General features: G+C 46.2%; 1 protein-coding gene across 5 annotated transcripts; it reads right to left on the bottom strand.

Annotated features, from left to right (window-relative positions):
* Positions 1 to 870: 870 nt before the first annotated feature.
* tor4aa (torsin family 4, member Aa) lies at positions 871 to 26,730 on the bottom strand. 5 transcript variants are annotated; one of them, XM_052037288.1, is made up of 4 exons: positions 26,612 to 26,672; positions 10,760 to 10,830; positions 6,231 to 6,343; positions 873 to 2,623 (listed from the first exon to the last, which is right to left on the bottom strand). In XM_052037288.1, exon 4 carries the CDS (start codon positions 2,574 to 2,576, stop codon positions 1,329 to 1,331), a length of 1,248 nt encoding a protein of 415 aa, XP_051893248.1. In that variant the 5' UTR covers positions 2,577 to 2,623; positions 6,231 to 6,343; positions 10,760 to 10,830; positions 26,612 to 26,672; the 3' UTR covers positions 873 to 1,328. The 5 variants fall into 5 exon arrangements, with proteins under 5 accessions (XP_051893245.1, XP_051893248.1, XP_051893249.1 ...); XM_052037289.1 differs by lacking the exon at positions 10,760 to 10,830 and having other exon boundaries at positions 26,612 to 26,678; XM_052037285.1 differs by lacking the exons at positions 6,231 to 6,343; positions 10,760 to 10,830 and having other exon boundaries at positions 871 to 2,623; positions 26,612 to 26,730.
* Positions 26,731 to 26,962: the final 232 nt, after the last annotated feature.

The raw sequence follows: 26,962 nt of genomic DNA, 5'->3' as shown, positions 1-26,962 counted from the left end.
CAAGTTTTTCACTGTACCTCAGTACATGTGACAATAATAAACCAATTTATCAATTTAAACGTATACCCATCACAAAACTAATTTGTGTTCAACACATCCCTGGGGTTAACTTCCCCGTACTGCAGAATGGACCTTCCGCCTTCCATGGAGTGACACTGCGGACACGGCACTCACTGTGGTGGGATCGACACTTGCCTCAGATGGGGAGGGGGATGGCCAACCAGTCCCTTCCTCCCACCTCCCTCATTGTCAGCCAGAGCAGGATGATTTTGGCTGGTGGCGTGGGGTGGGGTGGTGGTCTGGCCTTAAGGGTCAGTCACACTCTCTGGCTAACAACAGTTTCTTAAAGGGGAGAGGGAAACCCAGCAAGTCCCCATTGATGGGGGCCTGGGGCAGCTCTTTGAAGAGGTGGGGCTGTGAATGGCGACCAGAGTGAGGGTCAATTGTGGGTGTTTCTTTAACTGCCGTGGGTACTGCCTGCTCAAGGTGCCTGTGGAGACTGGCTCCAGGGCAGATTCAAATCCAGGGAAGAAGTGAGACCTTTCAGGAGGCTAGCCTTACAGGAGCACTCTCAGACCTTTTGCAGAATTTGCATTCTGTGCAAATGAGCCTCTGCTTCTCTCTTGTTCGCAGTAGAGGGGTGCAAACAATGAAATCACACCACACACAGCAGCACCATTCACTGTCCCAGTGAAACTGCAGAGATAAGAACCGTGATAATATTCCACATATACTGTGGCTGCACTCAGTCTAGTTCTGACATACAGAACTGTTTAGAGCAAAGGAAACGGCTGTCAGCTTTTCATTTTAAAGTCAAATAGGGTTTGGCAGTAGCAGCACATTTAACTGCCGACAGTTTAATCCCTGAATGACCACCCATATCCAGTTCAGCACAGACTCAGTGCCTACACCGACAGACTGGCCACTGTTGTACAGTTCAACACAGATTCAGTACAGACACTGGCCTGAGGCACAATATTCACATCCACTCACTTTGCTTTTGAAATGGTTACTTCATTTTAGTATCAACAGATATTTTCCTTGACAGAAACTTAGCAGTGGACAGAAGCATCACAAACTGTCCCTCCCTTCCCACAAAGTTAATCAAAGTCTGTAAAGTAGTCCAGTCAGAATTAGTGCAGAGAGTGAGCATCCGACCCATCTGCGCTGTTGACCATTCCTACAGGTAAACGTACACACTGGGGCGACCAGAGAGAGCAGACTGAATGACCCCAGAGACTCTCCTGGTGATCCTGACCCAGTGACACGAGATGTCTTTCACTGACCCCTGACAGACCGTGTGTTATTGTTGAGCCTCAGACTGGCCGTCAATGTAACAAGTTTACTTTGGAGTCTATGTGCTTGCAGCCTTGAACAGCGTACTGGTGCTCCCCAACGGAATAGTAATTCAGCTCTCTGGACAGCTTGTCCAGGTGGGCAGTGTCTGGGTACAATCCTTCTGTCATCATCTTTTCTAAAAAACACTCCACAATGTGGTCCCTCTCCAGTAGGGTGAAGGGGACAATGTCGGCATGTTTCCACAGTGGGTGAATGTGGACCAGTGAAGACTGGACAATGAATAGAAGCTCCTCAGACTTGGCTGGCTGTCTCGTCACACCACTTGAAGCGTTGTGGAGAACGAACTTGGTTATCTCGCCCTGGCCGTAGTTGCTGATTAAGATGTACACCACATTGAGGAACTCGTTGGTCTGGTTGGGCTGGAAGTAGTTGTGCAGGAAGTCCAACAGGGCCGGCTGCATGAACTCCACCTCGTCGAAGATGAGCAGGGGGATCTTCTCCTCCTCCTCAGCCCGGTTCACCATCTCCGAGATGCCGAGCGCCAGCTCCTGCTGGCAGCTGGTGATGTTGTCATGCGACGGGCAGTGATGCAGCACGAAGTACTGATACACCAGGTCGTCGCTCAGAACCGAGCGGAAGTGCTTGGCGAGCAGTCTCCCCACCAGGCTCTTCCCAACCCCGATCGGGCCATTGAAGGACAGGACCAGCGGTTTGTTGTGAATGTGGGTGGCCAGGTAGTCCTTCAGCAGATCCATTAGACTGTCAATAGCAACCGCCTGCCCAAAGACCTCCCTCTTAAGTGTTTTCTCCAGTCCTGTCAGGTCGTACTTTAGCACATTGTCATCCAGATTCTCGATGGCATTATATATTTGGAAGAAAACGATAATACTCAGCAGGAAGAGGCAGTATTTTGCCTTGCTTTTCTTCTCCTCGGGCAAGTACTTCTTGCTGCCGTTTGGGTACAGCACCTTGCACTTTTTATGTGAGCGGCGTTTCCTCGAGGACTTGACCGGGACCTTCTCAAAGGTGAAGTACTCGGCTGCCTTGGCCCTGTTCCTGATGCTGCGTCCCGATGGTTCCTGCCCCTTGGCGGGGAGCCAGCTGTCCCCCACGGCCCCCAGCCTCTCCCCGTCCCCGGCCTCGCGCTGCTCCGTGCTGACCCGCCTCTTCTTCATGACAAGGTACTTGTGGCGGATGCGATAGGCGGCTCTCAGTGGCGAAGTGACTGTGGATATCCTCTGCTTGGGCTCAGGCGCCACCTTGTGCACCGGCTCCATCGCAGGTCTCGTTATTTCGGAGCCCCTGGAATCGGTCACTACACTGCCTGGAACAAGCACAAGAACAGGGATTTAAACAACATTGCAAATTCATCCCGAGGCCATTAGAGGCACAAAATATAATCATGTGGCACTGAAGCAGACATTAAGGCGGGTGACCACAAATGTGGCCAAAATGTTAAGGAGGAGACAGAAGGACTGAGAAGCCAAGGGAAGGAAGACAGGGTCGAGAGCAGAGGCATCAGAGGGGTAGCCATGAGCTCTGGGTGGTCAGAACACAAGGCTAAGTAATCCCACAGCTCTGGAGCCAGACTGCAACAACAAATGTGCCAGCGACTCCTGAGGTTCCCCATGAGATATTGCAAGAAAGGGCCACTTGATGTGTCTGGCCAACACTCACTCTCCAAGTCACAGGCTCAATCGTAGCTTCTGTCCCGGGGAAGGGTTCCGGGCACTTCCTAAATACAGCCAGCCGCTGCTGAGAAGCTGTGTACTGTCCACACAATATCAGGAAGTCCTGCTGTAAAGAGTTGCTTCTGTTCAGCAGTGAGATTGCTCCTCCCCTTCCCCTTCAGCACACATTCACTGCACAGTAACGGGGACGTGATGAGCTGCTGAAATTGCACAGGCCGCAGTTCTCAGTCACCCGGGTGTCTCTGGGCAGGAGAGAGAGGGCTGTCTTTTGCACCAGTCTCCAGTTCAGTCACCTGCTCCAGTACCCAGTGCACAGGCCAGTCCAGAGTACAAGAGAGCCAGTTTATTACCTGCAGCCTCTGGAAACTTATTGATTCATATCCCTTAGTGTCATTCAGTGCTATCTTAGAAAATATCTTATATTTCACAATGTCTCAACAAAGGGCATTTATATTTCTCAACTTCTAAACAAAGTGTTTTACAACCAATGAAGAACTTCCAAAGTTCTGTTCAAATCACTGGGAGAATTTAACCAGCTTTTGCAGAAGGAGCCAACTTGCACAGACTCTTGCTTTAATTCCTAGGCCCTGCAAAGGTCTAACTTTCAAGTACTTATCTAACACCCTTTTAAAGGTTATTATTGAATCCCTTTCCAGTGCCAGTGTATTCTGGTTCACTAGAACTCTCTGAGGGAACCAAGTCTCCTCGTCTCTCACACAAACACAAAATCAAAACGATGCATATGCTGAAATTCAGAAATAATAACAACATATTTTGGAAATATTTGGTGGATTAGATGGTATTTGTGAAGAAGGAAACTGAATTTGCTTGTCAGCTCTAAGTTGCACAGTGCCCCGACTTGGAAATATTTCCCCACTCCTTCAATGTTGCTACATGTTCAACCCAGAACTCCCGACCCGATAACACTGTGGCAGCACCGATGAACTTTAAGAGGGTCAAGACGGTAGCTCAGCAAGGGCAGTTAAGGGTGGGCAATAAATGCTGACCATGCCACTGATACCCACACTGAATTAAAAGCTTGATAACTTTTTACCAGAAGTGACTGGATCTACTGAATATCTCATCTCTGCTTTGGAGCTTTTATCAGTTATGTTAAGCCCGTCACCTTGGTTACTAACCTTTCTGTCTGTTTCACTGCCCTTTATTCCATATCAGAACCCCAGAATCTTGAGCACTTCCGTAAAATCTCCCCTTAGCCTCTGACATTACAATCCCACCCTCTCTCATTACCCCACAACGCAGAGATAGGCCGTACATTCCACTGTGTCCGCACTGACCATCAAGCACCCATTTACACCCATCCTACACTAGTGCTATTTCATTCTCCCCAAATTCCCATCGACTCCCCCCAGATTCTACCTCTCACCTACACGCCGGGAGCAATTCACAGCGGCCAGTCAACAGACCAACCTGCATGTCTTTTGAGATCTGGGAGGAAGCCAGAGCGCCCAGGGGAACCCATGCGGTCACAGGGAGAATGTGCAAACTCCACTCAGACAGCACCCAAGGTCGAGATTGAAGCTGGGTCACTGCAGCTGTGAGGCAGCAGCTCTGCTAACTGCACCATTGTGCCCCCCTTACTGACAACTTTGTGTAAGGTTCTGGCTTCTACATTACAGTGGAGACAGGCAGTAAAAGATTCAGAAGGATAATATTTGAGGAGAAAGGTTTTCACCACCGGGATGCTTGAGCAGGCTGGGCTCTTCTGGAAAAGGGAAGGTGGAGAGGTGAAGGGGATTTTGAAAAGGTTTGGCAGAAGCTTCCATCTGTGAGGGAATCAAAAAGTAAAGGTTAAAGATTTGAATTTGAAAGAAACTTTATGCAGAGGATGGTTAGAATGTGGAACAAGCTGCCACAAAGAGTGGTTGATGAAAACCAGGAAGAGAAGAATACCAAGTACCAATGTAAATTAATGTGGTCGACCAGTCAGAGATAGGGTGAAGGGGGATTTAATCCATTCTGAGTCAGTTTGAGAGACTGGATAATGGGAAACTGTTTTCACTGGTGTGGGGCAGAGTCCCCCAGTGGTCATCTCACAACAGAGCTGAGGTTGTCCACATGAGGAAGGCCACATGAAGCAGTGGTGTTCAGCTCATCCTCCTCCCTCCTCACCGTGACAAGGGGACGTGGCCTGACTGCTGCCTGTCTGGGGCCGTGCCAACCCACGAGTGATTCGATGGATCCTGTGGTGTGGGAACACAGTCTTGCCCCAGATCCACATCCTGCCCTACCCGGCATGCATGGTCCATAATGCTACATTCGTGGATGCACACGCACGTCCACACGCACGCCTTGTCCGTAAACCCCAGCTGGGGTGGGGAGATTCAGAGCCCCTGTGGTCTGGGGCAGTCTCTATGTTGGGTGCAACCAAAGCCAGATGTGTTGGTGCCTTCAGCCCAGAACTAACACTGGGCAACATCAGCCCTCCCCTTCCAAATAGGAAATTCCGGCTATAACAAGAGGCCGTCAATATGTACCCATACCGACCCCTCGCCCTTAACCTCTTCACCCCATGCTCGGAGACACAGATCTGGCAATGCCTGAGTTTTAACACCTCATCCTTGTGCTCAAATCCTTGTCCAGCCCGGTCCCCTCCTCCCCCAGGAGATGGAGTCTGGGATCCCTGGTTTCTTCTCATACAGCCCCCTTGTTTGCCTTCACTGGTCCACTTCAGCCTCCGGCTCTAAGCTCTGGGATTCCCTCTTTAATTATTCATTCTCTCACATGGCAGAGAGACCATTCAGCCCTTGAGACTATTCCATCATTAACTGTTCACAGTTTCTTAACTACATCTCCATATATTAGTTCTGTAGCCCTTACAACCTTGCACAATAAAAACTCTCTTCCTCTCTGCACTTAGAACTTTTCTTCTAAGTCCCTCTTACATCCTTGACCACTTCAGAAAGCCCTGGTACTATAGCAATGCTTAAGCTTGTAACCTCCAACACTGTAAAACAACAATTGTAAGAGCCTTCCAAATGATTACAGTCCAGATGTGGAACATCTGTTGCTGGCACATCCGGAGTTAGGCACATTCAGCTTCCAACTGGGAATTACTGAGTGCGGCATATTGAAAGGAATCATTCTCAAATACTCCCGAGATATGGTGCTGTGGTTCTATGGGTCTGACCTGATGCCCAGTTATGTGTTTGACTGGCAGCATCTGACCTTTCCCCGATATATCCACACATCCCTGTATACCCCATTTGCCTCCCTTACCAGCACAGTAAAGCACCCTCGCTTTTACAAGTTGGTTTGCGGCCCTTGTCCACCACTCCGGTCGTAGCTCCTGAAGCCTCTGTTAACACAACACTGGAAGCTCAATGCAGCCACTGCAAGTAGAAGTGCAGAGTCACACAGCTTGTAACCGCAGGCTTCGAAATAAAACCACTTCCTCTCCCCAGAGTCCTTTCACACTACAGTGTGACTGCTGAGCAACACCATTGAGCCACTGGAGATTACAAACACACACTGCAGTTATTCACTAAGGGGCTGTGTCGGGTTAATCACTAACAGCTAGTTGCCTGCTGTTCAATAACGTGCAGTGTCCAATTAATCAGGAACAGGTATTTATTAATGGGCAGTGCCTACTTCCTCACTGACAAGTCTCAATCCAAGACTCAATCCTGGTAATCACAGAATCACCCCGAAGGAGGCCATTCAACCCATTGAGTCTCTGCCAGCTCTCAGAGCAATCCCATCACTCCCATTCCTCACTTATTGCCCCATCTCAACCCTGACCCCTGCCCCACTGACTGATTCTCCTTCCACCCACTGACAACAATTAACCCACAAACCCCCACATTTTTGGGATGTGGGAGGAAACCAGAGCACCTGGAGGAAACCCACGCAGCCAAAGGGAGAACGTGCAAACTCCACACAGACAGCACTGGAGGTCAGGCTGGAGCTGTGAGGCAGCAGCACTACCTGCTGCACCACTGTGGCATCCATTTATAGCAGAGAAAGAGGCCATCTGGCCCAGTGGATCTTCGCCTGTCCACTGTGCTCCACACCTCCCCTCACGTTATCAGCGGTTCCATCTATCATTCCCCACTGCTCCCCCCCCCCCCCCCCACCAGCTCAGATATCGCTCTCCATTCTCTGTGCCGATGGTTGCCTCGGCCAACCTCTGTGACATCAAGGTTCTAACCACCGGCTTGGTAAGAAGCTTCTCCTGTTGTATTTCTGGAACTATCTTGTGTTTGTGACTTGAGTTTTAGTCTCTGCACAGGTAGAGGGCCTTTCTCTGTAGCTCCTCTCATTAGAACTGACTATTAAAGAGCCCCAGTCTCTTCAATCCTTTCTGACAGTTATCACCTCAGTTTTTTTCCCAACCTGATAAAACATCTTTGCAGATTCTGTGGTGTCTCTGTATCGTTTTTCATAAAGTGTACAGATTATTTCAAGTGTGATAGGAGAACCCTTTAGATTTTATGATGAAGGTTTGATAGATGATAAAGACCGCTCTGCTTTTCAATACCCTCCTTCTTGCATGAATCCTTTTGCCTTGCTCTGTCGATCTGCCTGCTACCATTGGCCATTTGTGTAATTTGTACTTCCCAATTCCTTTGCTGCTCCACTCTGTTTAGATTCTTATATTCCAAGAAGTAAGTGGTTTCCTCACTTGCTACGAAATACAGAAACTCATGCTTATTTATCACAGTTCATTTTACAATTACCCACTTATGCTGAAAGATTATCACTACAGTCTTTCACCATAGCAACGCACAATGCCATTTGATGCATTCTATAAATCATGGAAATGTGTTTCCAACTTCCATCCTCATTAATGTGAGAAATGTACAATAGTATTCCTAAAAATAAATTTAAAACTACAGCTCTTGGAAACAGTAATAGAAAATAGTAGAAATACACAGAGGGTGAGGTCAGGGTTGCTGTGGGGATAAGTTGTTGATGAAGTAACTGGTTGATGGCTTAATGAAGATATTTAAGGGGAGATAACACAAACAAACAAGACACTTAGAAGCCATGTGATGAAGATGATTAGAGAGAGGGAAAGCACAGAGGAATGTAGAAGATGTGAAATGCAGATCTGTAGGGTAATCTAAGGCATGGTGGGCCAGGTTAATGGAAAGAGAAGTACAGAGCCCATATTACCAATGGGTTACCTATAGCAGAACTGGCCATTTTTGGTTCAAACAGAGAGAGTGAGTTGTCTGAAGTTGTAGGATTCGACATTAGGTTCTGATGTCTCTAATGCACCCAGAGGAAAGATGAGGTTACATTCTTCAATGAACCTTGTAACAATGCAAGAACCACAGGCAGATAGGTCAGAGAGGCAATGGGATGGACAATTAAAGCAGAAGACAACAGGAAGTTCAGTGTTGGCCCCGTGGACTGAATGCAGGTGCTTCACAAAGTTTTGACTCAGTCTGCATTTGGTTCCTCCAGTGAGGAGGAGACCACATTGTGAGTCATGAATGTAGTTCACTAGATCAGTAGAGATGCAAGTGAATATCTGCTTCATCTGAAGGACAGTGCGTGTGCTGGATGGAAGGATGACCCATTGAACATGAAGGCAGGTGTGGTGCAAGTTAAGGCCCAGGGGAACTCTGTTCTTTCTCTGTTTGGGAGGAGAAGGGATGAGATGTGGTCAAGGGCTTGTTGCTCTATGGTAGAGGGGAAGCCATGGTTCAAGAAGAAGGAGGATATTTCGGATGTACCTGTGTAGAAAGTCTCATCATTAGAGCCAACATGAGAGGAACTGGAGGATGGAATGGTGTCCTTACAGGAGGTGGGGTGGGAGGACAAAACATCGAGATAACTGTGGGTGTCTGTGTCTGTAATGGACGTTTGTCACTAGCCTACTCCCTAAGGTGGGGGCACAAAGATCGAGATAGGAAAGGGAAAGATCAGGTGAACTGTTTCCTTGGCAACTCCCCGGTCTGTTCTTCTCTCCCCACCAACCACACCCCTTTATTCAGCACTTCCCCATGTAACCACAGGCATTGCAACACCTGCCCTTTCACCTCTGCCCTTCCTTCCATCCACGGACCCAGACACTCCTTCCAGGCAAAGCAGCGATTCCCTCCCACGTCTTCCAATCTCTTGAACTGCATCCAGTGTTCACAGTGTGGTCTCCTTTCCACTGGAGAAACAAAACACTGCTTTGCAGAATACATGTGTTCAGTCTGAAAGGGTGACCCTGAGCTTCCAGTTGCCACTTTAATTCTTCATCTTACTCCCACTAAGTACCTGTGGCCTTCTGCACTGTAATGGAGTCTCAATGCAAGCTCAGGGAACAACACCTCACCTTCTGTCTGGGCACCCTGCAGCCGCAATATCAAGTTCAACAGGTAACTCTCCTTCTCTGTCTGCATCACAACTGGTCACTTCTCCTGTCTGTCACCCACCTGTAATATTGGCCCAGTGTTTCTCCCTCCAGCACCGTGACCTGACTCTCTGGGCGTTACCTTCCACTCTGTTTCACAGCTTTTCTTTGTGTTTTCTCTCCAGCTTCACTCATTAGCCCATCAACCAAGGAAGAGTGTGGGTTCTGTAACACTTCATCAGTTGCTCAGAAATACAGCAAAGTTGCACCCTAACCTTCCAATATGTTCCAGCCCACATCTTACTCCTGCTTTTCATTACCTTATGTATAAACCACCTGAATACTTCCATCCAGTGTTGGTGATTGTACCGCACACTGTGCAAACCATTCTCTTAAATTATAGCCCGTAACTAATTTCTAATATGGGTTATTCCATTTACTAATGAACAGAATCTGCGCAGACACAAGAGACCACAGACGCTGGAATCTGGAGCAACAGACAATCTGCTGGAGGAACTCAGCGGGTCGAGCAGCATCTGTGGGGGAAAGGAATTGTTGACGTTTCAGGTCAAAACCCCAATGTCCTGATGCAGGGTTTCGACCCGAAATGTCAACAGTTCCTTTCCCCCCACAAATGCTGCTCGACCTGCTGAGTTCCTCCAGCAGATAAGATAAGATATTTATTTATTAGTCACACTTACAGTGAAACACACAGTGAAATGCGTCCTTTTGCGTTACTGAGAATGTGCTGGGGGCAGCCCGCAAGTGTCACAAGGCAGATATTACACATTATAGACATCATATAAAACCATGCAAGACTTCAATTAGATGACAACCTGTAGCTTACACCTGACCTCTTTTCTCCATCCCACCACCAACACTTCACCCTCTGACCCAAGGGCCCCCAATACTCCCATCTCCCATACCTTTTACCCGCATTAGATGTCATGCTATAACTCACTCACTGGTATCTACTGTTCAATCTATAAACTATCCTGACCTATTGTTCAGATTCCAGCCTGTATCTCACTCCCTTGGGTCTATGGATAAACTATCCAAATCCACCTATTAAATTTTAGCCTCAAACTCTTTTTTTTCTACATATAAACTATTCATGCCCTTGATTGGATTCCGTGCTGGAATTAATCCCTAGGTATCTGTGATGCAGTGCATGTCACCTGAACACTAAATGAGATTACAAACTGGAACATATTCCCAGAGATCTGTTATTCTAGGAGCAATTCACCCAAAACTAAATTAAATTATACCTTCTAATTCATCACTGGCATCAGCTCATTTCTAAATAAAACAATAAACCACTCAATCCGGTTCCCACCCCAAATTCAGTCCTGATTTTTCCAGATGTTAAGCACCTGAACTTCTGGATTAAATTTCAGCCTCCAATTCAGTTCTGGGCATTGAATAAACTAATACAAAACCCAGATTAAATACTTACCTATAACTCATTCCAATCTATTATTCTATGCATAAACCTTTCAAATCGATTTCAACTGTGCTCCTGGGTATCTGTATAGTGCAGAGGAACAAAAGGATCTGGAAGTACAAGTGCACAAACTTCTAAAACTTGTCATGAAGCAAAATCAGGCAAGCTGGGTGCTTGCGGTTATTTTTACCAATGGTCTCCAGACAATGAGAATTGAATAATAGGGAATTATGCTAAACCTGTGTCAAACCTTGGTTAAACCACACAGGGATGCTTTATTTCGGTAGATCTATTACAGAAAAAAAAGGGAGAATTATAAAGATGGGCAAGAAATGTAAGGTTATATTTATCAGCAGAATGAAAGAGCCAGGTTGGTTTTCTTTTGAAAAGTGAAGGCTGGGAAGTGGTCCAGTGGGGAGCTTTAAAATGAAGGAAGGTTTTAATAGGGAGAGGGCTTCCATTTGTGGTCAGGAGCAAAAGTAAAGGATATTAATTTCACCAAGAAACCACACCAGAATTCAGAAGTAATACCTTTGTTCTAGAACAAAATTTGAATGTGGAACTTGCTACCAATAAGGTATTGAGATGAATCATAAAAAGTGCATGGAAGGGAAAACAAATGAGGGAGGGGGAATGGTGAGCACACTGGTGGGTTTACGGCAGGGAATGCTGGTGGGGTTAGGGCCGGGATTGTTGGTGGGGTTACAGCCGGGGATGTTGGTGGGTTTACGGCAGGGAATGCTGGTGGGGTTAGGGCCGGGAATGTTGGTGGGGTTACAGCCGGGGATGTTGGTGGGTTTATGGCAGGGAATGCTGGTGGGGTTAGGGCTGGGATTGTTGGTGGGGTTACAACAGGGGATGTTGGTGGGTTTACGGCAGGGAATGCTGGTGGGGTTAGGGCCGGGAATGTTGGTGGGGTTACAGCCGGGAATGCTAAAAGGAGCTGAGTGTGCCGTACACATCGCTGAAGGCCGACATACGGATGTAGCCAGTGTATCATTTTCCCTCTTAGATACACTTGCTTTTACTAAAAGAGGATTTGAATGCAGGAATAATGAAGTCCGACCACAGTCGTACAGCGAACCGGCATCTAAAGCCCTGTGTGCAGTTATAGTCTCCCTCCCATAGAGGGAGATCAGCGAAGATTCAAATCACATGAATGGTGAAAATGTCTTCGGTGACTGGTGTTTAAGAAACTATTACTATAAATATTGCAAACTCTTGAGAAATCATACGCCGGTCTCAGCGTCTGAAGCCCTCCTCGCCCACATTAGGAAGTCAGGACAGGCAGCCTAACTTCCTAATGTGGGCAAGAAGAGCTTCAGATACTGAGACCGGCGTATGATTTCTCAAGAGTTTGCAATATTTATAGTAATAGTTTCTTAAACACCAGTCACCGAAGACATTTTCACCATTCATGTGATTTGAATCTTCGCTGCACTCCCTCTATGGGAGGGAGACTATAACTGCACACAGGGCTCTAGATGCCGGTTCGCTGTACAACTGTGGTCAGACTTCATTATTCCTGCATTCAAATCCTCTTTTAGTAAAAGCAAGTGTATCATTTTCCCTCTTAATCACTGGCTACATCAGTATGTCAGCCTTCAGCGACGTATACGGCACACTCAGCTCCTTTCAGCATTCCCAGCCGTAACCCCATTAACATTCCTGGCCATAACCTCACCGGCATTCCTGGCTGTAACCCCACCAACATTCCCGGTCATAACCCCACCAGAGTTACCGGCTGGCAGGCACGGTAGTGTAGTGGTTAGCGTAACACTATTACAGCGCCAGCGACCTGGGTTCGATTCCGGCTGCTGTCTGTAAGGAGTTTGTACATTCTCCCCGTGTCTGCGAGGGTTTCCTCCTGGTGCTCCGGTTTCCTCCCACATTCCAAAGATGTACGGGTTAGGAAGTTGTGGGCATGCTATGTTGGCACTGGAAGCGTGGCGACACTTGCGGGCTGCCCCCAGAACACTCTATGCAAAAGATGCATTTCACTGTGTTTTTATGTATATGTGACAAATAAAGATGTCTTATCTGTTCACAAGGGATGGGTAGGGTTAGGGGCTTGGGTGGGGTGAGGAATTATTGTAGCATGTCATATCTTGTGAGCTAATATATCCTTTTATGGGTGAAATAACATAAACCAGCCCACCCATTGCTTATCAACTGATGTGTAACCCTTTATTAAAATCTGAACAACATTGTCATTGTGGATAAATTCTATATAATATCATAATGCTTCTGTATTTATTAATTTATCAAAATAGTGGAATAATATACAAATGAAGTGCATTATCTTAAACAAAGTTATAAAGGAATACACAAAATTCAACCGAAAATGCACTGTGATAGGATTCCAAGTGTATTTAAAATTCTTCTGTGGGGAAGCTTTCCAGTTAGCCCTTCTCTTGTTCACCTTTGAAGAACTGAAGGTAAGTAATGAAGAAATATTAATTGACAGCTATATACCACAGGCAGCACAGTGGCATATCCGGTAGAGTTGCTGCCTCACAGCTCCAGCGACGCAGGATCAATCCTGACCTCGGGTGCTGTCTGTGTGCAGTTCACACATTCTCCCTGCTGCCTCATGGATTTCCTCAGGGTTAATCGGCCGCTGTAAGTTGCACCCTGTGTGTAGGTGAGTAGTGGAATTTGGGGGAGTTGATGGGAATGTGGGGAGAATTAAAAATGGGATTAGTACAAATGGGAGTTTGATGGTCTGCACAGACTCAGTGACCGAAGTGCCTGTTTCTGTGCTGTATCTCTGAGACTCCATCTATTACCAGAAAACCACCTTCAAGCAGAACATCATCAGCTGAGCATCACACCCTGGGTGAAACATTTCTGCCAATATTATCCAATACTCCACAATCAACACATTTTATCTTGGCTGCGAATGTCAACTATATTCAATGTTCTCACAGATTATTTCAACACAAGTACCATTTTGCTGCATTCTCCACACTGAAAATAATTCACAAAACTTCTAAATTGTTTTACAGTGTTCCTCATCAGGCAATTTAATAACATTAATGGGGTAGGGTCCCAGGAGGTACAGAAATGGCCCAGAGTAATTGTTTTTTAATGTCCCCCATCATCGCCCCTCATCTGTTCACAGATGAGCTGCCACCTCTCTGGAGTTGCCATACCGCACAATATCTCACTACTTCGATCTTAAACTTATCGCACTTCACGGGAGTTTGGTGTCGGGGAAGTATGGTGTAAACATGGGCACAAGAACCCAAATAGGAAAGGACTCTGGTACCAGAAGCTCATTCTGATTACTACAATGACAATGTATTTTCACTGAACTCTGTGGCAACTCCTAGTTAATCCAAAATTGGTGAGAACTGCAGAATATTGCAAAATAATTAGATAAATAAACACGACCCAGATACAATAGAGAGGAAAGGCTTATTCCATATAAAAACATAACTTGCATTCATTTCCTCTTTATTATTAACTGTCAGGTACAGGGTTTAATTTGCCAGCTGTTAAAGCTTATTTCATGTGTCTTAGTCTTCGGTTTCCAATGGATTAATATAAAATCACTGATTAATTCTGGCAATGTTTTATTCCCACATATTTTTATACAGGGGATTCAGGGGTCAGGCCTTGCCTGTGAAGACAAAACCTTGGGCTTTGGGGAGTGTGGATTTCACGTTGACATCATTAGTGTGCTGGAGGACCGGTCCTGTGACCCCTCCACTCTGTCGGTGCTCACCAATCGGTGACTGGTGAGGAGCTCACCACAGGGCCAGCCTGCTGAAATCACACAGCCCATCAACTACTGCCCACTGGTGTGCGTCTGGGAGCAACTGGTCAGTGAGTGGTGAGCAATGTTATTGCAGTGAAGTCCTGAGTGGAATGGCTCTCTGCAATCACAGTCACCACCCTGACCTTACCACGAAAGCACGATGAAGCCACCGACAATGGCAGTGCTCATGATCTCAGAATGGTTACAGTATGGAAGGAGGCTATTTGGCCCATTGAGTCCATACCAGCTCCATGGAAGAATGATCCAGCAGTCCCACTCCCTCTCCCATACGCAGCAAATTCCTTCCTTCCAGACAGTCACCCAGCTCCCTTTGGAATACTCTACTACTGCCTGGCACTGCATTCCTCTCACCACGTATAAACACGTTACCCAGGTCACCTTTGGTCCTCTTGCCAATCGCCTATCATTCGATAAACCCTGTTTTTTGACCCACCACAGTTTCTGTCTACACTGTCTTCACTTCTTCATGGTTTTAAATACTGTAACCAGATCCCCTCACAACCTCCTCTGTTCCAGGGGGAACGATCCCAGCCTCTCTAGTCTATACAGCTCCACATCCCTGGAATCATTCCAATAAACCTCCTCTGCACCCTCTCCAATCACTTCATATCTCTCCCAAACTGTTGTGCTCAGGTTTGGGCACAACGCTCCAAATGTGGCTAAACTAGTGTTTCATAACGTTATTGCTCTTGTATTCTTTGCCTCTGTTGATGAAAACCGGGATCCTGTTACTTTTTCTCAGCCCATAACTTGTCCTGCCATTTGTACTGAACTATGCACACATCACTTCAGATCTCTCTGTTCTCGTTCCTGTTTCAGGATTGTGCCCATCAGTTTATTACGCCTCCTCACCCATCCCATTAATTCCAGCATTGCAACAGAGCAGCTCAGTGGGTCAGTCAGCATCTGAGGACAGGCAGAGTTATTCTTTTGGGTCAACTGAACTGTAAAAGCAAAACAAGCAAATTTCCTTGCAGTGAGTGGAAGGTGTGGACCCCATCCTGAGTCTTTAGATGTTTGGAACATTATAGCCAGAGACTCTTCAATTACCTCCCTTATTCCCCCCACAGCATCCCATCTGAACCTGGTGACTTCTCCACATTAAGTAGAGCTAGCCTTTCTAGTACCTCCTCTTTATCAATTTGTATCAACGACTTCTTCCTTTGCTGAGACTCCAGCAGCAGCATCTCCTTCATTGGTAAAGGCCAGTGTAACCTGCTTATTTATTATGCACATGAGCACGGAAATGTTGTAAGAGGAGAGACCAAAAAGGCAATCTACAGAGCAGCAAAGGGCAGGGCTGAGGTAATAAATGAGCACGTTGCACCAGTCTGGGAAACTGCAAATGTCACATCCTTGTTCAAGGAAAAGTATAGGGATAAACTGAATCTAACCTGTCTAACCTTGGTGGTGGGGAGAAGTTCCAGGAAGAGTGATTAGGGCAGAAACAACAGTCAGTGCGACAAGTGTGGATTGACGGGAAAAACCAGAACAGATTTGTTGAAGGCAAAGCAAGTCGAAACAACATGATGGAGTTTTTGCTGAGGTTTGATAAGGGAAACGCGGTTGATACACTATATGCATAAAGACTAGTTCTGGATTAAAACCAGAACATTCTGGAAACAATCCGCAGGTCAGGCTGGATCGGTGGAGAAAGAAACAGAGTTTACATTTCAGGTTAAAGACCCTTTGTCAGATCTTACTTTCCCAGTTCTGATGAAGGCTCTTCGACCCGAAACGTTAACTCAGTTCCTTTCTCCACAGGTGCTGCTCGATCTGCTGAGTGTTTCCAAATGTTTCTCTTTTCATTTCAGCAGGTTTTTGATTCCCATTTACTGCTGAGTAGTTCTGGATCCCCTTTCTCGTTAGCCATGAGGAGCTCCTACTCCAGTTATACCTGGGCCTGCAATCACTGGCCTACAACAATCTATGACTCCAGCCAGTGTAGGATTGCCTTTTGATTCCCACTCCCTCACAGGTTACCAGGGCTCCTTGATGCCACACTGTGTCAAATGATGTCAAGGGAAGTCATTCTCACCTCCCCTCCAGAATCCATTCCTTGTGTCGGTATTCAGCCGGCAGTTCTGAAGGAAACACGCTGGGAACCATTGAGCAGGCTGTTAGTGGGAGTCTCTTTGTAGACCCGATGGTGGTCACTTCCAGCACATTACTGAGGGTAGAATGAGCGTGGGGCAACCGGTCTGAAAGTATTTGTGCCCAGGATGTACCTGAGCAATTTCCCCATTGGGGAGATCCCTTGTTACAGCTCAACTGATGAGTCAAAGGCTGGGTGGCTCTGGATCTCAGGCTGTGGCCAGTGTCCACTGCCTTTGCAGTAACTGGTACTCCCAGCCCATCTGTGATTCCATGTGGGGCAGTTTTCAGTGGAAAGACTCCCATGACGGAAACCCCACTCTGCTAAAGATGGCTAAACACAGGAGCACAACAACATGGGGAATCTGAGCAGGAGGAGGCCATTCGGCCCTCGAGCCTGCTGCACCAGTCAGCAAGATCATGGCTGAGTTTTTTTCCTTCAGTGCTACTTTCCTGCACTACCCCTTGGTTCCCTTCATACCCAAAATTCTACAGTGTCCGTCTTAAACACGGCAAGTGAGCATCCAGAACTCTCATAGGTAGAGAATTCCAAATGTTCTATAGGTGGAGAAGTTTCTTCATTCTTTATCCTAACTAACTGACTCTTTACCTTGTGCCTGTGACCCTCTGGTACCAGCCAAGGGAAGCATCTACCTTCTGAGAATTGTAGCACATTTGGTATTGGTATTGGTATTGGTCTATTATTGTCACTTGTACCGAGGTACAGTTAAAAGCTTGTCTTACAAACTGATCGTACAGGTCAATTCATTACACAGTGCAGTTACATTGAGTCAGTACAGAGTGCATTGATGTAGTACAGGTAAAAACAATAACAGTACAGAGTAAAGTGTCACAGCTACAGAGAAAGTGCAGTGCAATAAGGTGCGAGGTCAAAACAAGGTAGATCGTGAGGTCATAGTCTCATCTCAATAGTCTTATCACAATGGGACAGAAGCTGTCCTTAAATCTGGTGGTATATGCCTTCAGGCTCCTGTATCTTCTACCCCATGGAAGAGGAGAGAAGAGAGAATGTCCCAGATGGGTGGGGTCTTTGATTATGCTGGCTGCTTCACCAAGGCAGTGAGAGGTAAAGAATCCAAGGAGGGGAGGCTGGTGTCCGTAATGCACTGGGCTGTGTCCACAACTCTCTGCAGTTTCTTGCAGTCCAGGGCAGAGCAGTTGCCATACCAAGCCGTGATACATCTAGATAGGATGCTTTATATGGTGCATCTGTAAAAGTTGGTGAGAGTCAAAGGGAACAAACCAAATTTCTTTAGCCTCCTGAGGAAGTAGAGGCGCTGGTGAGCTTTCTTGGCCGCGGCTTCTATGTGATTTGACCCGGACAGGCTGTTGGTGATGTTCACTCCCAGGAACTTGAAGCTCTCAATCCTCTCGACCTCAGCACCATTGATGTAGACAGGTGCATATACACCGCCCCTTTCCTGAAGTCAATGACCAGCTCTTTTGTTTTGTTGACATTGAGGGCAAGGTTGTTGTCATGACACCATTCCACTAAGCTCTCTATCTCCTTCCTGTACTCCGACTCAATGCTGTTTAAGATATGGCCTACAATGCTGGTATCATCTGCAAACTTGTAGATAGAGTTAGAGCAGAATCTGGCCACACAGTCATGAGTGTATAGGGAGTAGAGTAGAGGGCTGAGGACACAGCCTTGTGGGGCACCAGTGTTAAGAATAATTGTGCCGGAGGTATTGCTGCCTATCCTCACTGATTGTGGACTGTTGGAAAGTCAAGGATCCAGTTACAGAGGGAGGTGTTGAGTCCTAGGTCTCGGAGTTTGGTGACAAGCTTACTTGTTCAAAGAAATCAAAGAGTTTCAAAGAGATCCCCTCTCATTCTTCTAAATTTGAGAGATTAGGCCCACTCTGCTTAATCTCTTCTCAAATGACAGATTTCTCCTGTTCTAGAAATAATGAACCACTGCTGCAGGGAGGTCTATCCTTCCTGAGGTGGGGTGACTTGACCTCTGTACAATGTTCCAGATCAAGTCCAGTCAAGGCTCTTTATAACTGAAGCCAAATGTCTCTACTCTTGCCTGCAAATCCTCTTGCGATAAAGGTCAATGTATCGTGCTTGTTCTAGTATTATTTGCCTTCCTAATTGCTGGCTGTACCTGTGCATCAGTTTTCTGTAATTTGTGTACCAGGACACGCTAGTCTCTCTGAACACTGACACTTACAATTTCTCACCACTTGAAGAGTGTTCCACGTAGATGGCTGAGCAGATGACATAGAACATAGAACATTACAGCACAGTACAGGTCCTTTGGCCCACGATGTTGTGCCGACATTTTATCCTGCTCTAAGGTCTATCTAACCCTTCCCTCCCACATAGCCCTCCGTTCATGTGCCTATCTAAGAGTCTCTTAAATGTCCCTAATTTATCTGCCCCCACAACATCTGCAGGCAGTGCGTTCCACGCACCCACCACTCTCTGTGTAAAAAACTTACCCCTGACATTCCCCTTATATCTTCGTCCAATCACCTTAAAATTATTCCCCCTCATTTTAGCCATTTTTGCCCTGGGAAAAAGTCTCTGACTGTCCACTCGATCCATGCCTCTTATCATCTTGTACACCTCCATCAAGTCACCTCTCAGCTTCCTTCTCTCCAGAGAAAAGCACTAGCTCATTCAACCTATCCTCATAAGACATGCTCTCCAATCCAGGCAGCATCCTGGTAAATCTCCTTTGCGCCCTCTCTAAAGCTTCCACATCCTTTTGACCTCAGACTTTTCCATGTTGTGTTGCACCTGTCATGCCCTTGCCCAATCACTCTATAATCCCCTGAATCTTCTCTGCCATCTCCCCTAGCCCACACTGTAACCCAGCATTGTGTATCAGCAGACTTGGATATTTAAATTTCATGTCCTCATCCAAATCATTCATCTAGATTGTGAACAGCTGGGACCCCAGCACTGACCCCTGCATCACCCCAGGAGTCACAGCTCCCAACACAAGAAGAACCCATTTATTCCTTGCTCCCTTTTCTCTCCATTAACCAATACATAATCCACACTTATATATTATCCCCGATTACACTGTGAACTGATTTTGTTTAATCATCTCATGTATGGCACCTTATGGAAAATCCAGCCGCACTCCATCCACACATCTGCTGTTACCTCTTCTACCAGTTACAACCTCACAAGACTTTAACATGCTTGTCAAACAGGATTCCCCTCACTAAATCCACGCTGACTCTGCCCAATCTTATTGTCACTTTTTAAGTGCCCTGATTCCTTAACGATGGATTCCAGCATTTTCTCCACTACAGATACCAGGCAGAGTGTTCATTTGTTCCCTATTTCCTGCATCCATCTCCATTGTCACTTCCTTCAAAGCCCCAGGATACAGGTCATTAGAGTGTAGAACACAGAGAACTGGAGCATAGGAACAGCACACAATGTCTGTGCTGACCATGATGACAGACTAAACTAACATGCATGATCCATATCCCTCTGCTCCCTGCCTGTTCATGAGTCTGTCTAAAAGCCTCTTAAACGTTGCAATTGTATCTGCATCCACCAACTCCCCTGGAAGTGTGTTCCAGACACCTACCACTCCCTGTGTAAAAAACTTGCCACGTAAATCTCCTGTAAACTTCCTCTCACTTTAAACCTATGCCCTCTAGCATTTGACATTTCCACCCTGTGAAAAAGATTCTATCTCCCCTATCTATACTTCTCATAAAGTTTACTTGCTTCTATCAGGTAACCTTCAGTCTCCAATGCTCCAGAGAAAACAATCCAAGTTTGTCCATCCTAGCCTGACAATTAACAGTTTCTAATCCACACAACATCCTGGCGAATCTCTTCGGCACCCTCTCCACATCCGTCACGTCCTTCCCGCAGAATGGTGACCAGAACTGCACACAACACTCCAAATGCAGCCTAATAAAAGCTTTATACCTTGCCAACTTTTATACTCAATGCCCCAACCAATGAAGCCAAGTGTGCTGTACACCTTCTTTACTACACAGTCTACTTGCGTCACTACTTTCAGGGAGCTACGGACTTGCACCCCAAGGGACCTCTGTACATCAATGCTCACGACGGTCCTGCCATTTACTGTATATTTTCCTCTTGCATTTGACATCCCAACCGACATTTTCATCCAGATCAATTACATATATCACAAACAACAGAGGTCCCAGCACTGATCCTTGTGGAACACCACTGATCACAGCCCTCCAGTCAGAATAACACCCCTCCACCACTACCCTCTGTCTTCTATGTCCAAGTCAACTTTGTATCCAACTTACAGACTCACTGTGGATCCCATGAAACTTCTGGCTCAGCCTACCATGAGGGACCTTGTTGAATGCTTTACTAAAGTCCATGTAGACAACACCTACTGCCTGTCTCTCATCAATCACCTTCATCACCTCCTCAAAAAACTCATCGTTTGTAAGACATGACCTCCCCCATACAAAACCATGCTGACTATCCTATTAAGTCTATGTTTTTTCAAATGAGAGTTCATACTATCCCTAAGAATCTTTTCCAATTATTTCCCTACCACTGATGTATGTCTCACAGGCCTATAATTTGCTGGATTATCCCTATTACCCTTCCTTAGTTAAGGAACCACATTGGTTACTCTCCAGACCTCTGGGACCTTGCTTGTGGCTAAAGAGGATGCAAAGATCTCTGTCAAGGCCCCAGCAATCGCCTCTCTTGCCTCCCTCAATAACCTGGGACGGATCCCATCAGGCCCTGGGGACCGTACCATCTTAATGCTCTTCAAGAGACCCAACACCACCACTTTCATGATACCAATATGCCCTAGAATATCACCATACCCCTCCCCAATCTTACTGCCCTCCATGTCTTTCTCCTTGGTGAACACTGATGTGAAATACTCATCAGGACCTCACTTACAACCTCTGGTTCCCGGCACAAATTCCCTCCTTTGTCCTTGAGTCGTCCTACCCTCTCCCTAGTTACCCTTTTGCTTTTAATGTATGTATAAATTGCCTTGGGATTTTCCTTAGTCCTGCTCACCAGGGACATTTCATGGCCCCTTCTAATCCTTCCGGTTCCCCCTTTAAGTTTCTTCCTGCTTCCTTTACCTTCGTCAAGGGCCATGTCTGATTTAAGCTTCTTAAACCTTACATCTGCTTCCTTTACTAAATTTACATCTCTCGTCATCCAAGGTTCCCAAACCTTCCCATCTTTGTCTTTCTTCCTCATAGGAACATATTGGTCCTGAATTCTAAGCAGCTGGCTTTTAAGTGACTCCCATGTGTCAGATGTGGACCTACCCAATAACAGCCACTTCTAATCCCCTTTGGGTCCTTGCCATTTATCATAATTCATCCCATTGATTTGTCTAACACTATTTTTTCACCAGTATTAATTTCCTTGAGCTCCAACTTCGCTCTAGACCTGCACTTTCCCAATATTTCTGACACGTGTTTTCTTCCACGAAGACAGATACAAAATATTAGTTCATTATCTCTGCCATTTCTTTATCTCCATTATAATTCCTCCTGTCTCAGTCTGTAATGGACCCACATTAACTCGAGCAAATCTTTTCCTTTCTACATATCCACAGAAGCTTTTACAATCTGTCTCTCACACCTCCATATTTACTTTTCCCTTTCTTGGTTCTTTGTTGAATTCTGAAAATTTCCCAATCCTCAGGATAACTGCTTTTATTATCAACACTGTAATATGATCTTTATCGTTGCATTTGCTGTTTTTTTCGCCTTGGGTTGTTCATATATTATGTATTAAACATTAGCCATTACCCACTCACATGTAGTTTCCCAGTCGTATAAGCCAATTCACATCTCATACCTTTGTAGCCTGCTTTATTTGGATTTAAGCCTTGGTTTTGGGTTGAGCTAATTCACTTTCATTCTTTGAATCAAATTCTGTCACTCAAAGATAGAATTTTACCTGCACATAAACATACAGTGGAGGTAATGTGTTTATGCATGTCACACAAGGTGGAGCGTGTCCTCAGTGTGAGGACAGGACTTGATCTCCACAACATCTATCAGTGAACACTCTTACTAACACTATCAAGGAGAGAAGTATCTGTGATTGCTTGGGTCGTTTATCTCCTACCATCCGTTACAGACCCACTCTCTCAGCCAGTGCTTGAGTTACAAGGAGAGGCTGAATTGGCTGGAACTGTTTCCCCTGGAGCGAAGGAGGTGTGTGGCTGGACCAGGACAGTAAAGCAAAAGAGCTGGTCATTGACTTCAGGAAAGGGGGCTGTGTACATGCACCTGTCGACATCAATGGTGCTGAGGTCAAGAGGGTTGAGCGCTTCAAGTTTCTAGGAGTGAGCATCACCAATAGCCTGTCCTGGTCCAAACACGTAGACGCCATGGCCCAAGAAAGCTCACCAGCGCATCTACTTCCTCAGAAGGCTTAAGAAATTTGGCATGTCCCCTTTGGCACTCATCAACTTTTATCGATGCATCCTATCTGAATGCATCACAGCTTGGTACAGCAACTGCTCTGCCCTGGACCACAAGAAACTGCAGAGAGTTGTGGACACAGCCCAGCACATCATGGAAACCATCCTCCCCTTCATGGACTCTGTCTATACTTCTCGCTGCCTTGGTGAAGCAGCCAGCATAATCAAAGACCCCACCCACCTGGGTCATTCTCTCTTCTCTCCTCTTCCATCAGGCGGAAGATACAAGAGCCTGAGGGTACATGCCACCAGGCTCAAGGACAGCTTCTATCCCACGGTGATAAGACTATTGAACGGTTCCCTTACATGATGAGATGGACTCTTGACTTCACAATCTACCTTGTTATGACCTTGCACCTTATTGTCTACCTGCAATGCACTTCCCTGTAGCTGTGACACTTTACTCTGTATTCTGTATTGTTTTACCCTGTACTACCTCAATGCACTGTGTAATGAATTGATCTGTACAATCGGTATGCAAGACAAGTTTTTCACTGTACCTCGGTACAAGTGACAATAATAAACCAATACCAATACCAAAAACGGCTGACCTTATAGAGGTTTATAAAATTATGATGGGTATAGATACGGTGGATGGTCACAGTCTTTTCCCCAGAGCCTACAACTAGAGGGCACAGGGTTAAAGCGAGAGGGGAAAGATATAAAGGGGACCTGAGGAGCAGGTTTTTCACACAGATGGTAGTGGGTATATGGAACGAGCTGCCAGCGGAAGTGGTAGAGGCAATGTTTAAAAGACATTTGGACAGATATATGGATAGTTACTGGTTTATTATTGTCACGTGTACCGAGATATAGTGAAAAGCTTTTGCTTGCATGCCATCCAGACAGATCATTCCATACATAAGTACATCAGGTAGTACAAAAGGCAAACAAAACAATGCAGAATATAGTGTTACAGTTACGCAGAGAGTGCACTGCAGGTAGGCAAATAAAGTGCAAGGGCCACAACGAGGTAGGTTGAGAGATCAAGAGTTCATATTTTTCATGTAAGAGGTCTGTTCAAGAGTCTCTTAACAGCGGGATAGAAGCTGTCCTTAGGCCTGGTGGTGCATGTTCTCAGGCTTTTGTATCTTCTGCCCGATGGGAAGGGGGGAGAAGAGAGAATGTCCGAGGTGGGAGGGGTCCTTGATTGGAGAGGAAGGTTTAGAGGGACGTGGGCCACACGCAGGCAAGTGGGACTAGTTCAGGTCGGCCCCTTGGACAACATGGACAAGCTGGGCTGAAGGGCCTGTTTTCACGCTGTATATAGGAATCTATTACTCTGTGACTCTGCCAGTCAGGCACATTAGTGGTGAGCCATCGTACATGGAGTTATAGAGAGATAAGCACGGAAATAGGCCCTTTGGCTGCACTGAACATGGGACTCACTGACAACCTGGAACCCTCTCAATACAGTGTTCACACATCACACGCCCATTGTGTGCACCTTCTGCATCCTCATTGTGTGTGCACTCAGGACTGGACACACTCACACCCATTACACAGCTTGCACACCCCCTGGGGGTACTCACTAGGAAACCCTGCTGTGTGCACACTCAGGTTCAGCACTTTGTCTACTCACCAAAGAATCCTCACGGGCGGTGTGAACAGTGTAAACTCACCCACACACATCTACCATGTACACACTCAACTGTCTGCACACTCTACATATGCTCCATTACAGGAAGGAAATGGCAGCTTTGGAGAGGGTGCACAAGAGGTTTACCAGGATGCTGCCTGGATTAGAGGGCACGTGCTACTGTTCCATGTGCTGTTCTATGTTCTATGCTCACCCCAACATGCTGACACTATCACTCCCACTCCATACACTCACCCTGCACATCTCACCACAACAGGCTGCACACCCCCAGTACACGCACAATAACCCCTTTCACATCAGGTGTAGAGTCAGCCCAACACACTGGGCTCCCATGGTGTGCACACTCATGCGTGCATTGTACAAACTCACTGTAGACAGAGATACCAACATCCCACGTGTGCACATTAAACTCACCCGCATTTTGTACGCTCACCCTGCACACCTGCGGAACACGCACCATACTCACTCTGACGTCCCACACACACCTGTGTCCACACCTCCGCACACCCCGACAGTAAATACCTGGCCATTCTGACAAAAAAATCGCTTTGCACGCACAGCAACACTGCATTGATGTGGTGACCCGAACCCTTGGGTGAAGGCTTCAGCGGCCGATGAGCTGAGGCAGGCTGGTGTCAGGCAAGGTCATGCAGGTGGTTGTAAATGGCCTTGGTGCCGGAGTGGATGGAGTGTAAAGAACTCAGCCTAACCTCCTGAACATCAGCAGTCTGTAAACAATCCCGTTCAGTCATGGACAGTGACTGGTGTGGTGCATGGAGCTGATGGACAGGGCTCAAAGTTTGCGGTGGGAACTCAAGACAGGTCCCCAGTAATTAGATGGAGGTCAATATTTAGAAAAATTTACTTTATCCCCAATATATGTGGTAAAAACAATGGGGATATGTCATTGTCTTCATTCACTGTATCAAGCAATTCAAATCATCCCTTACAATATATCAACCCTGCTGCTGTTTCATAGCTCAGTGACAGTGAAAGGGCTGAGAGTCTGTCGCACAGAGCCCAGCCCCTCTTCCCCTGATCTCAAACTGGACGTCAGACAAGCAGTCCAGAAACAGGAGGGAATGGCCTGTTGTGGCGGAGTGGGCAGGGTATGGTCAGTATGAGAGGGGCTGGACTGAGGGATGAGGGTCCCCAGAGAAGGGTGGGATTGTGAAGACAGACAGCAAAGTTGCACTTCAGGAGAATGAGAACAAGAAAAAAATCTGTTGATGCTGGAAATCTAAAATAAAAACAGAAACCTCAGCAGGTCAGATAGCATCTGTGGAGAGAGAAGAACAGTTAACGTTTCAGGGTGAAGACCCTGCAAGATTAACTCTGTCTCTCTTTCCAGTGATGCTGTCTGATCTGCTGAGTGTTTCTAGCATTTTCTGTGCTTATTGCGCTTAAGAAGAAACTGGGAAAGAAAATAACAGAGAAAGTAACAACAGATATCGATAAGGTTAGATAAGGGATGGGAGGGCAGGAGAAAGTGGTGAGAAGGATCATGTAGCACATGAACTCTGTTATCAACCTGTTGAGAGGAATGCAGATCTGAGCTGTAAATTCTTTGTAATCTTATCCAGTTTATACATGGATTACAAGATACAGCATTAATTATTGACAGAATTAAATTTGTAATCACTATCAGCATTAAAATTCCTCTTTGTCAGTATTAATTATTGACAGGTTTACAATATTATAACCCCATTTCTATAGCAGTTACAGAGAGAATGCACGTACACCAGGAGCAACCAATGCACTGAACATTGCAAAGTGTTGTGTGTCTAGTGACCTTGAATTTTGCACAGAAGCAGTAACTTAGTCTCTGTGACACCCCACTAACAGCTTGTCTGCCTGGGCCAACAAGTACATGCAGATTCCACAGTCGGCCCTGGTTTAATCTCAAATCTACCATTTAAAATCAAATCTTACCTCTTTTTTCCAACAGGAGGCCGGAGTTCCGATAGAGGGTCTGCTCTCGCCGCTGCTGTGATTGTCTCTCCATTAGTTGAGACAAGAAGCTACAGTCTCTACTTGCACAGCACTAAAACAAAATGCACAGGACCCTCCTGCCCAAGACTTGTTCAATGCTGGTTTCTAACTAGTTATGACACGTTTCCCTCCAGTTATCCTGCACCAGAATAAGTCTGCCTGCTTCCTGGAACTGCTCAAATGGAAATTGTTTAAGTCTACAAAACATTCCAGTGTTTTTTGTTTCTGCACATTTTGCATCTAATTTGCCTGAACTTCAGGCTGCCTCACTTCCACTGAACAACTTCTGTT

Source organism: Pristis pectinata, chromosome 23 (genome assembly GCF_009764475.1).
Source record: "Pristis pectinata isolate sPriPec2 chromosome 23, sPriPec2.1.pri, whole genome shotgun sequence".
Lineage (NCBI taxonomy): Eukaryota > Metazoa > Chordata > Chondrichthyes > Rhinopristiformes > Pristidae > Pristis > Pristis pectinata.
This window is presented reverse-complemented; position numbering and strand designations above follow the sequence as displayed.

What these genes read in the sequence shown, in the direction of transcription:
- tor4aa (XM_052037285.1), bottom strand. Translation starts at nt 26,684, where the DNA reads ATGGAGAGACAATCACAGCAGCGGCGAGAGCAGACCCTCTATCGGAAC. An exon ending in CCTCCTGTTGGAAAAAAGAG is followed by an intron (nt 2,624 to 26,611) that starts GTAAGATTTGAT and finishes TGCTTGTTCCAG; the next exon opens with GCAGTGTAGTGACCGATTCC.